The sequence below is a fragment of the Limulus polyphemus genome, unplaced genomic scaffold, assembly GCF_000517525.1.
Source record: "Limulus polyphemus unplaced genomic scaffold, Limulus_polyphemus-2.1.2 Scaffold2717, whole genome shotgun sequence".
NCBI lineage: Eukaryota > Metazoa > Arthropoda > Merostomata > Xiphosura > Limulidae > Limulus > Limulus polyphemus.
In genome coordinates, this window is record NW_013668327.1 from 113,603 (window position 1) to 125,618 (window position 12,016).

Below are 12,016 nucleotides of genomic sequence, written 5' to 3' on the forward strand. Positions count from 1 at the left end.
CATATGTCTGTGTATGTTGATTCACTATACAACTAAACTAATTGCCACTACTAGTGAATGTATGTAATAGTTTACAGTACAGGTGGTTTGAATAACCCCACCTGACCCTAGTTACTTGATACATCCTATTAGAAGAGATTACCAAATGATACATATACCATAAATTACAAAGAAAATTACTTTACAGTACTTAAAAGATTAGTCCTGATCACATTCCTCTCATTATAGGCAAGATCTATGTTGGAATTTGAAACTTAAGCTCTTCAGTGTATTGAGACCCCAACTGTGAGAATGTCATAGCTTCCCTGTATTATTGAGACAAATATATTTAGTCTGTTTCACAACCAACATGTGGGTTTTATTGTTGTTACTTGTACATTGAGTTTTAAACCATTTGCAAAATATCAGAATAAACTTTATATATATCAGTTAGACTGCTAGATTTAAAGTAATAATAACAGAAATGTTGGTCTTACTACAAGGTAAAGATTGTAAGAAGGAAAAATATAAAATTCTTATGTGGTACTGGTACTAGTAGTATTACGTATAAATCACACAAGTTTATCATTCTAAGTACTGAATCATATTATTATTATTATTATGAACTAAATATAAAATTATGCTAAATTATTGAATTTAAAACCACAAATTTAAATGCAAAAGAATATAAAAAATCACAAACTCTTTCAAAGTGCTAAGACTAATTCATGTAAAGACCTTGCACTCGCCACTCGATAGCTCTTAACCCTAACAATCGTGGATCAGCTTCTTTCCTAAAAAATATATGTATTTTGAGTTAATTTTTCGTTTTATTATGATTAATATAAATAGATATACAATGCAGCATGACTTAGGCTACTATAGAAAAATAATAAAAGTCATGTACATCCCATGCAGTTTTTTCCAAAAGCACATTTTCTAACACTTATAGAAAAGTACTATTGGCCAATACTAAATACAACCTCTACATAAAATGGCAGTTACTATAATAAGCACCACCCACATTCATTTTGTAAAATCCAGAGAACAATGTTTCATCACGTGTTTTGCTTATCATCCTATGATTTGTCAAATGTGAAATACAGCAATTGGAATAACATGGTACTGAATTTGACACCTTCGACTAGGATTGGCTAATTGTTTTACAACCGAGGTTTAACACACCCAGACACTGTTTTATAAAGAAAACAGAGTAGAAAAAGGCTTAGATACCAATCACAGATGGCAGGACCAGTGCTGAACCGGAAGGAAAAATGTTTTCAAAATTTGGAAAAAAAATTTTCTTGTTAGAGGGCACTTATTTACAGTTGCAAACATATTTTATGATTTGTTTCATTAAATTCCTCTTTAAACTTCATTAAACAATACAATTTTGTACAAATAATTGAATGTTATACCACTATTTACAAAAATAAAATCTGAAATCCAATGAAAGATAAGTTCTATATAATTTTTTCAATTCACAAATGTGATTTTGCCCTCACGATAAGACAAAATGGCCATGGCAGGTAACGAGTTAAGCTTCGCATTAACTAAACAAATTTTAAAGTATCATGATTCACTGATTTGTGGACTTATTCCTCTAATTTTTAAGACTATTTATTCACACTGATATTGCAATACAAAGCTACTAATGCTATATAAATAGAACTTTTCAGACAAGCTTCATGAAACAGGCATTAAGCTTCGCTTTACCTGAACATATGTGTACAACCACTAACGCAACAGAATCATTTCTGAAAACAATAAAAAAATTATACTGTCATGAACTAGCTGTATAATTTTAGGAATAAAATATATATAGATATAACTATGTGTACACCCATAACTACAAGTAACACAAATAGAAACAAAAACTTTACCATCAAGCATTACAGATGTCACATACACCACAAGAAACCAGTAAGAATTGTCTGAAATTATCCATCCTATAAATAGTAGGATTATTCTGATATAACCTGTGGATTAGAAAATATACATCAGCATAGGTGCAAAATTGTATAATCAAATGTAATATCCATTTCAAAACTAATCCAGCATACATTTAAAATGCAAGTTTAAAATAATGTTTTAACTACAAACATCATGAGCTCATATATAATAAATGAGCTACTTGTGGTTCCATGCCATAGCACTAACTTATGCCAGTCATTCTTATCAAGTGTAATTAACAACCTTCTGTATTAATGAAGTAACAGGATAAAGCTTCATGAATAACTCTGTGCAGACTAAATTTCAGAGTGACACTTTAAATTGGCTTAATTTCAAAAGAATTGGGGATATGCAAATTTCATAAAACTGGTTTTCGATCACCTTTTGGCAAAAATTTAGGACTTATTTTGAATTATTTTTTACTAGCAAGTTTAGGAATTTTAAGGACACTTATGATTTTCTTAGGGAATTTTTTTCAAATAACTGCACCAGAAACTTACCATTTTTCAAACAAACAGCAATAAATAAACTCATACATGATTTAATTAGCTTCTTAAATGTTTTTCCTCTGAATCCCAATCTTCAGCATTAGTTACCATTGCATACTTGATACTTGAAAAATACAGAAACAAAAAACTGATTAAAATCAGTTTTCTATTAGATATTATTAAACAAAACTTGTAAAACTTTATTTATACTGCTTCCATCCAAACAATTAAAAGTTTTGTCTTTTATATGGGCTGAAAAATGATTTCTAATGGAGTGTCTAGCTAGAAAATGACAGTAAACTGTCACTATATACTTGTTAAAAAAAAGAAACTCTTATTCAAGTAAAGCTATATAGGAACTACCCAGTTTATATATCACTATAAACCTTATGCACCATAACTTTGATAAGCATAAAATGATAAATTCACCACTGCCTTACTTTCTTTTACTATCTCAAAAGGGCCCTGACAAAACCTAACTAACTTTTTAAACTTCTCTCTTGATCTTAGTTTCTCCCATTTGTTTAACTTTTGTATCATTGATTTTTTATTACCTCCTAGCTTTCTTCGTTCTTTCAATTTTCTGAAAGTTTCATTAAGTTCCATTGGTCCATCTTCTTTCCTTTGTTGTACTCTTTTCGCCTTTGCCAATTATCTTCTGATTGTAAAGATTATGAGTACATATGTCTGCTTCTAGTAAAGTCTTTGTTATAGGTACTTCTGATACTTTTCCCACTCTACTTTTTTTACTGCATCCTTCATTATTTAAAATCCTTTGATGGAATTATCTACATAACTGTCCTTTCCTATGTAAGCAGTTTTTGCTTTCAGATAGGTTTCTTTCAATTATAACATTGACAATAGCAAGACACAAATATATTTCTAAAGTTTGGCCAGAAGGTTGTATTTGTTAATTCCATCAGCCATTTTGCTTTATAAATCTTTGTGCCAGTAGTGTTCCACTCTACCTTTCTTACCTTCATTTCAGTTTCCAACTGATATACTTTCCACTTATCTAATCAAATGTGCATTTTCATGTTTCTAAACCATCTGGGGCATTTTCAATACAATGTTCCTTTCTCTTTTTTAGGCACCATTCTCTTCTTTCAGCATTAAAGGATGAAGACAAAATATTCCTTCGTAGACCACGGTCAAAGTCTAAAAAATTTCTCATGTTCATGATGGTAAATTTTTGGAGTTCAAGGTTCTTTTGCAACAATAATGGAGAAGATTCCCCAAACTTTCATGTCAGCTAATTGATTGTCCTCTTTTTCAACATCAATAAATATAAGTTTTTTTTCTATGTTGCACTGATACCAAATTGCTTTTTAAAAATCTGAATGTGACCAAGTTGAGCATACCTGAAATTTCTGAATAAAGAATATGGACTAAAGAGTCCTCTCAATGAAACATCTTCAGAAACCTATCAAACAGAGTTTGCAAGTTCAGAAGAAAGTGAATTTGTGCCAATGTTGATGGCGTCTTCAGCAGCTGACAGATATGAAATTACTGTTTATTGATATGGTTTCAAATTGTCATATTTACATTAGGGCTAACTGATCCCAGACTAAGTGATTTACTAAATGGGATCTGTATACCACTTTCCTGTAATGTGTTTATTATTCCATATGGAAACATCTGTACCTTTTGCATGTCCACACACATTAGTGCCTTCAATACCTACTACTACTCTCTGATCTGACCAGTACCTGACAAATGGATCCCACTGTTTGCAGACTCAAGAATTATTAACTTCATCAAATTGTATCACAAATGCTGGATCATTTGAGATCCTTTCATAAAAGGTTTTTCAAAAGCAGGGTTCTAAGCTATCCAAACTAAGGTTCCCTGCAATAATATTTTCTAAAAACATATTTCTGAACATCTCTGCAATGTCATTACATTAGCCTAGGAACAATTTATGTGAGCATCTGTCATCCCACAAAGAACATATGCTCAAGAGACATACTTGTAACTCACATCTACAAAAGATGCAAGACTGTCTGATTCTATCACCTTCTGAAATAACAGTTGAACATTGTGTCTATTAACCATAGGCATATAGGGGATTTTTCAGTAGAGGGGCTGTATAATTTTTTATCTTAATGATGTTATATTTTCTGCTTCTAATTTTGCCCAAATGACTGAAAATTTGACCAATTGGTCTATGCTACTAACACTGGTCTTCCACTGGAGGTATCAGATAGGGTTTTTACAATGAAAAGTTTATGTATTGTGCCAAAATTAGCTTTAGCCAAGGCTTGGTGATTGAGTCCTTTTGGAGTGCCTAACAGCTGGTTTAAACTCAAAGTTGTCAACAGTGAATAAGTTTTCCAATGTGCAATATCTTTTTACTGAAAATATGTTAGCTTTACACCAACTCCAGCTTCAAATCTCTGTGAATCATTTTGCTAATTAGCCTTAAACTGTACTTGTCCATGTGGAATATTGTGTGAATCTATTTCCACATACAAACTGTAATCAAAGGTCACCTGAAAATCACCTGAAAAAGGCTGCCATTTACTTCAATATACAGAGAACTCTCTCTAAAACAGTTCCTCAGAAACAAGCCGACCTCTGTAAAGTGGACATTTATCATAATGCTTTAAGTGTACATCAAGAACATTGAACATCTCTGTAAGCCAATAGAAAACTTTACACTTTACAATTAAACTAGTAATGCAAGGTGCCACAATTTTCTTTCTCTTATGAAAGAAGCACCACTACATTCCTTCAGTGGGAATAATGAAGGAATATTTATATATAATTACCATTTATCACACAAAAGAATGACATGTAACTATGGATATCCATTTTTGAAGTATGCTGATGACTAAACTGAAAACGAGGATCCACAGGAAAAACTGGCTTGAAACAGAACCTGCAAAATATATAGCTAGAAAACATTGATTAAACAGATGTTCAATTGTTTCTTTGTATGTTTTGGAGAAAAGCCACACTAGGCTATCTGCTGTGTCCACTGCAGGGAATTGACCCCAGGATTTTAGTGCTACATGTCTGTAAACTTACCACTTCCCCACCAGAGACTAGATATTTAAAGGGGAACATGCAGCAAACAAACTAATTTGCTATATAATTCAGTTTCTTAGTAAGATACAAAATTTAGAAATTCTCAAAGGCAATTTTTCTTTTTAGGAAAACTTCTCTTTTTGACCACACAGTTGTCAATGTTGTTTTCATAAATGCACCTAAACATGTAAATGTAAAGTACAGATATCTTTGATATTTAACTAAATAACATTTTTAGTTATTATTAACGGATTACTGAAATAAATTGAAAGATATTGATCAAAAACTATGCCTAAAAGACTACTTACAATTATGCCTCCCAAAATTCTCTAGAAGGTCATTACTTTACTTATAGTAACTTTTATGGATTTATCTTTCTTTACCTAAATACACATACTTAAATATCTTATAGTATGGTGGTTGTACTAAGAGCCTGTAAGATGTTTTTTGGTATGCAAGTCCCTCAAGAAAAAAAAATTTTTTTAATTGTGGAAGTATCTTAAGAAAGATGAGAAATGCTTTGCTTTAACAATGAATGCAGAAAAAACAAACAGTACTTTAAACAGCATGTAGGTATAATTTTAATAAGCCTTGAATAACTTTCTAAATCCTTGGAATAATTTATTGCTGAACTATACAAAACCTATTCTCTCTATCAGTTGTTACGTTAGCCTATAAATTGCCCATAACACATGAAATGCAAGCTTAGATTGGTTACTTTTAATTTTAGAATTTAAGCTGTGATTGGCTGGTGGTATCAGGTGGCAAGGTTAAAAGTGGTCCACTTTTTTGTTGGATTTGATTAGTCAATCTGTATCACGTAAGGGATAATGTTTCATGTAGATCTGCAGCTTTTAATCTGGTGTCATAATGAATAGGTTTATAGCTCTCAGTGGCCAAAAATATATTCAGTGATTTGTAAATTGGATCCCAAAAGGAATGTCTACAAAAAACAAAAGTTTTTCAATGAATACAAGGTATTTAACTTGAATTTGGAGGGAAAAAATCTTTCTTTATTGAAAACAATGGTAAACTGCAGTGTCTTGTATGTTTACAATCCATTGATATACCAAAGGAAAACAACATAAAGTGCCATTATGACACACAAAATAAAGTATGACCAGTAAGTATGAAAATCATGAGCTAATATTTTGATGGACATGGCAACCAAAACTGTGCTTTAGCACAGTATGCAAAACCACAAACTGCATCATATGTTTCTCTGATGCTTGTGAAATATAAAAAATCATTTAGACATGGGGAAGTTGTAAAACAGTACACACTGAGAATGGCACATGCATGTGGGGATGATAAAGTGGCTAGAAATTTTGAAAGTGTATCATTATCTCAGATTGTGGCAAGGAGAGTGAGTAAAATAAAAGAAGTTTCCTCCAAACTAAAATTTATCATTCACAAATGTAAATACTTTTCAGTAGCTTTGAAGAAAAGCACAGATACCAGTGACATCTCTCAAATGCTGGTTGTTATCCACAATATTGATGAAAATTTCTCAATACATGGAGAACTGAAGATGCAACCTTTGGATGGCAGTACAAAAGGATTTGACATTTATGCAACACTTGTCTCTGTTATTAATGAATATGGTGGGTTTCAGATGTGCTCTTGCATTGTGACCAGCAGGTTTAGAATATGAGTGACATAACTAGCAGTGTTGTCAACACAATAAACATGATATGAAGCAATAACAATTAACAAAGACTAAGTTCATATCTTTTCTTACAAGTGAATGCAAAGTTTAGTGATTTACCATTTCACTCAAATACTGGATGGCTAAGTGCAGGGAAATATCTTCAGCATTTCTTTTCTCTTGGAAAAGAAATCCTCTGCTTCCTTCAGAATAAGCAAATTGGCAACACACATCAATATATTGATCAACTGCAAGATAATCAATTCCTTTGCTCCTTGGCATTCCTGACAGATACGACTAACCACTTGAATGTGCTAAACCTCAAACTGCAAGGTAGGCAGCAGAATGTCCTCAAGTGGGTGGGACACATCAAGGCTTTACAAAAGAAACGAAAAAAACTACCTCTATTTAGTGTGTCTCAAGAAAAATTATATTACCCACTTCTCTTCTTGCCAAGAATTGTTGCAGATGACAACACAGCAGACATTTTTAACTTTTGAACAAAAAAATGGAGAATATTTCTGCTGAGTGTGAAGAAAGATTTGTGGGCTTTGATACACTCCAATTGAGTCTTGAGCTATTTAACAACTCAACGGAAGTTACCGTTGAGACAGCCATCAAAGTTTCAGCTGGAATTATGTGAGATGTAATCTGACCCTTTTTTAATTAACAAAGAAAAATGATAGTCATAATAGTTTCTGGTTGTCAGTTTCTAGGAAGCATTTCCCAAAACTATGAAACTTTGCATCAAAATTTTTTTTTATGTTTGAAAGCACACATTTATCTGTGAAAGCTCTTTTTAGTGATGAAACAAGTAAAATCAAAGACTTGGAACATGATGGATAATGACACATCCAACACATAACTTTCACTCAGTGTCTAGCATTGAAGCTGATTTTGAGCCATCAGTTAAAGAAAAGCCTTGCCTCTAGTGTTTTTATTAACAGGTAAGATTAAAACCAAAATAATATTTATTAAAACAAAAATTTTTACCTCATTCTCTCAGGTTAAGATAAGGATCACCTTCATGGTCTCACTAACATGAAATACTGAAATGAGAATAAAACTTATTTAAATGTAAAATGAACAGACAAGGTAAATGTTAATGGACAACATTTTTCAAAAGAAGTTGTTGTTTGTAATTAAGCACAAAGCTACACAAAGAGCTGTCTGTGCTCTGCCCACCATGGGTATCGAAACCCAGTTTCTAATGGTACAAGTCCATAGACATACCATTATGGGGCTATCAAAAGAAAATAAGTTATATGATCTTGACCTATCTCTATAAAATAAACCTTTCATCCCCAGAATCACTCTAGTAGCCAAATGCAATACCCTGCACTTACTATAATTAAAGTTAATCTATAATAATAAAAGGGCATGTGTGTATGACTGCCATATTTCTAGGAGGAAAGAACCTAGAAACCTGAAATTTTGTACCCATACTAAGTGGACCCTGAAGGTGTGAACTTGAGTAATATTACTTATCTTATCCATGTGCATCTTTTTTAATGAGGCAAGCTAGTGGAAAACCACATAGAAAAGTAGTGGATCCTTATATTACAAATAGAAATCACAGATAAACACGCATGTGCATGCACATCTTTTTAATGAGACAAGCTAGCAAAAAAAACACATAGAAAAGAAGTGCTTCCTTATATAACAATTTCTAATACACAGAAAAGCCAGTGCATTTTGGTAACAATGCATTCCAACGATGGTTGTTATGTCATGTTGCTTACCAACAAAAGTATAACCTAATATTGTTGTTAGTCTATGTACTGAAAGTATACAATGAAATGTACAAACTACAAAATGCAAAAACAATATTTGTTGATTTCATAGAGTCTCCATTGATTAAAGAGGTTTGTTTTTATCATTAATGTTTAAAATTGGATCAATATTTTTACTTTCATGATAAATTTTATGCACTTGGCTCTAGGCTGGGTTATCTCACACTATGTCTTTACTTTAGGCTTATTTATTAGTTTCTCTAGTTCATACCAACATTCACTACACTTACAAGGTTTCACAACAATCCCCTTCATGGCCCCCTTGCACCCCCATCACTAAAATCATAATGGGCAGACATTAATCAAATAGTAAAAAATTTAAATAAATTTTGATAAAATGTGACAAAAATATGTGATATCAAATAAAAATGTGAAATATTTAATGCAATGATAAAGTTCATTGATAATAAATAATTCTTCATTTACTATACTTTCTTTATGACTTTTTTATGTTTCGGGGAAAAAAATGTTTAAAATATTTTTGACTGTTCTTTTATGCTAAAAAAGGTTCAGAATACACACACACTGATATAGTCATCTAGAGTATACCAACCTAATAACCCAAGAAAATGGATGGCAGAAAGTAAAAGAAACAGCAAGGTAATGCCATAAAGTGGATGTATGTATCAGGTCATCCTGGGGTAAAGTTAAATGAGGAAGCTGACCTCCTCTGCAATAGAATTTAGAAGGCAAAAATGCCAATCATGCAAGGTCTTCATTGATGTTCAGAGGGAATGAGATTGTTGGAAAACAAAGTACCATATGTTACATCTAACTAGGAAAAGCAAAATATGGGTAATCAATAGAGCAGTATGCAGCCAAAGACTACTAGTGAGTACTACTAGTAACATCAGTAAAGGTACTCTCTTCTATCTCCTGTGGTATAATGAGAGGTCAGTGCCTACTGACAACACTACAGTGTAGTACTCAACTAGTTAACTTGTCATTTGCCAAATGTTTGTCCAACTTACCAACTGATCCAAATAATCCAATAGTACGTCAACATCCTCAATACAGCTAGAAATACCAAAGTTTTATGACATATGCAAACCTTAAATAATTAATTATCAATATAATTAATGTATATAAGAAAAAGCATTGGCTATATTTACACCACCCACATTGTGATTTCAATGGCTTATTTATGCCAATACTACAATGCACATGCCATATTATTATTAATAGTAAAATATACTTTTGAATTTGGATTTTTGGGTCTCATAAAAATAAAAAAACAGGTAATGCTATAAGTGTAACAACAGTTATCGTTGTTTAGGTTATGCCGTCTTGGCTTTACATTACCATTTAAATATTGACTGTTACACATATAAATGCATAGTTAATTCTGTATTTTAATATGCCACTGTATTTCATGTTTCAAATAAGGTACTCTACTGATAACAACGTCGAGTGCTATCTAGATTGCTGCCATGTTTACTAACAATTATTTTATGCTAACAATTTAACTATCTACACACGTGTATTGTTAAACATAGTCACGACTTGACAATAATAAAAATCAAAGGCCCAAGCACTGACTCTTGAGGCACTCCACAAGGGTCTGGTTTCAGTTGGTCCCATTTTATTAACACCAGCCTTTTAGTTTCTCTTATCCAACCACCTTACAATCAAATTGACTTAGGAGCTGCTGCTACTAGTGCTACCTTCAACCAAAAAATATATCTATAACCTATAAACATAGTTTAATACTAGTCATACTACTACAAACGTTACTAAAAGTAAAAATAAAATTATAAAATATTGGCGTTATAATCTTACAACTTATATTAATAGTTTAATAATTGTAAAATAAAAAATAATGTAAGATCTTTTAAAATTATATATATATGATATAATCACGATAAGCATTACACCTTACCAATAATATTTGGAATGAAAACTAACACCGGATTCATTTTTTTCTTCACCTTTTAACAACTTTCAATTCTTCCATGAGCCCCAATTTCTACTTCTAGCTTGTCACAGCCTCTGTACCACCTGGACCTCTGCAGTTGTTTACAAAATCATAATTGCAGATAGCGCTTTCAAACATTTTAATATTTGAGAGATTATAATCCAAAAATAAGTTTTAAAAGAATAAAAAATCAAGAAACTTGTTTGTTCGTTTTTGTGTTTTAGTCTAATCCTACATAATCAACTCTCAGAGCGGTTTACTTGGGAATTAACTTTCAGCCATAATTTATATTGAGCTGACAAAATAATTACACAGAAGTGAACAAAATATATTTAAAAAGCCATGTTTCTATAATTGTTTGTCTAGGACATTATAATTTCAACATTCATGTTACAAAAAATGTATCGCGATAATACTTTCATATGCTCAAATTCGCTAGTATGAGGAAAAAATGTTATTTTTGTTATAATTTAATTATTTTCAAGGGTCGGGCGTGGCCTAATATTAAAGTACTGTTTATCTGTTAGCATCCAACGTGAGGAAAAAATCCAAAGATACATAAGAGAACTAAAGAACAAAAATATTATATCTGAAAATGTTGCTTCTTCGCTTTATCCCACTGGCTCCCGTCCTGGTATGTTATACGGCCTTCCCAAAATTCATAAAACAGGTCCCCCCCCCCTCCGACCCATTCTTTCCACTATAGGCACACCTGGTTACAAACATGCTAAATTCCTTGTACCTATACTTCAGCCACTCACTACTAATGAATATACTATCTCGGATTCCTTCCACTTTGAACGTGAATTAAGTCAACTACCCCCCTCAGATAGTCTCTTCATGGCGAGCTTTGATGTTACCTCCCTCTTTACAAATATTCCATTAAATGAAACCATTAGCATATGCATATCTGAGCTTTTCCGTAATAACATTCCTCTAAATGGCTTTTCTGAGAATCAAATTAAGACCATGCTGGATCTTACCACTAAAGTACTGTTACTACAGGGGAAGTCGCGCGACGCTGGGACCATGCGCTGGAGTTCTAGAAGGATCGAGGAGCCTGTCGAACGTCCTAGCGTTTGCTAGACGCCATCTATTTTAGTATATAAGTCGGCAGATAAATTGATAACGGGATAATCAAGTCAACCCGTAAGTAAAGTGTGTAAATCATTGTGAATTATAGCGTATGTTTAAGTTAAAGTGATTTTGG

At 32.3% G+C, this 12,016-nt stretch overlaps 1 protein-coding gene across 8 annotated transcripts in view; it reads right to left on the reverse strand.

Moving 5' to 3' along the window:
• The window catches only part of LOC106467723 (CDP-diacylglycerol--inositol 3-phosphatidyltransferase 1-like), a 42,567-nt gene extending 31,542 nt beyond the window's left edge, over window positions 1-11,025 (reverse strand). For 2 of the 8 annotated variants that reach the window (XR_002612462.1, XM_022395908.1), the window contains exons 1-2: window positions 10,771-11,020; window positions 1,863-1,958 (exon numbers count right to left, since the gene is read on the reverse strand). Coding sequence is in view for 7 of the 8 variants with exons in the window: in XM_022395908.1 (XP_022251616.1) it covers window positions 1,863-1,958; window positions 10,771-10,807 (133 nt within the window). In the remaining variant the exon portion in view is untranslated. Of the gene's footprint in view, window positions 1-1,862; window positions 1,959-2,432; window positions 2,525-10,430; window positions 10,481-10,770 lie in introns of those variants that run through there. The other 6 variants (XM_022395910.1, XM_022395912.1, XM_022395913.1 and 3 more) reach the window with 6 other exon arrangements.
• Between the last annotated feature and the right edge of the window lie 991 nt (window positions 11,026-12,016).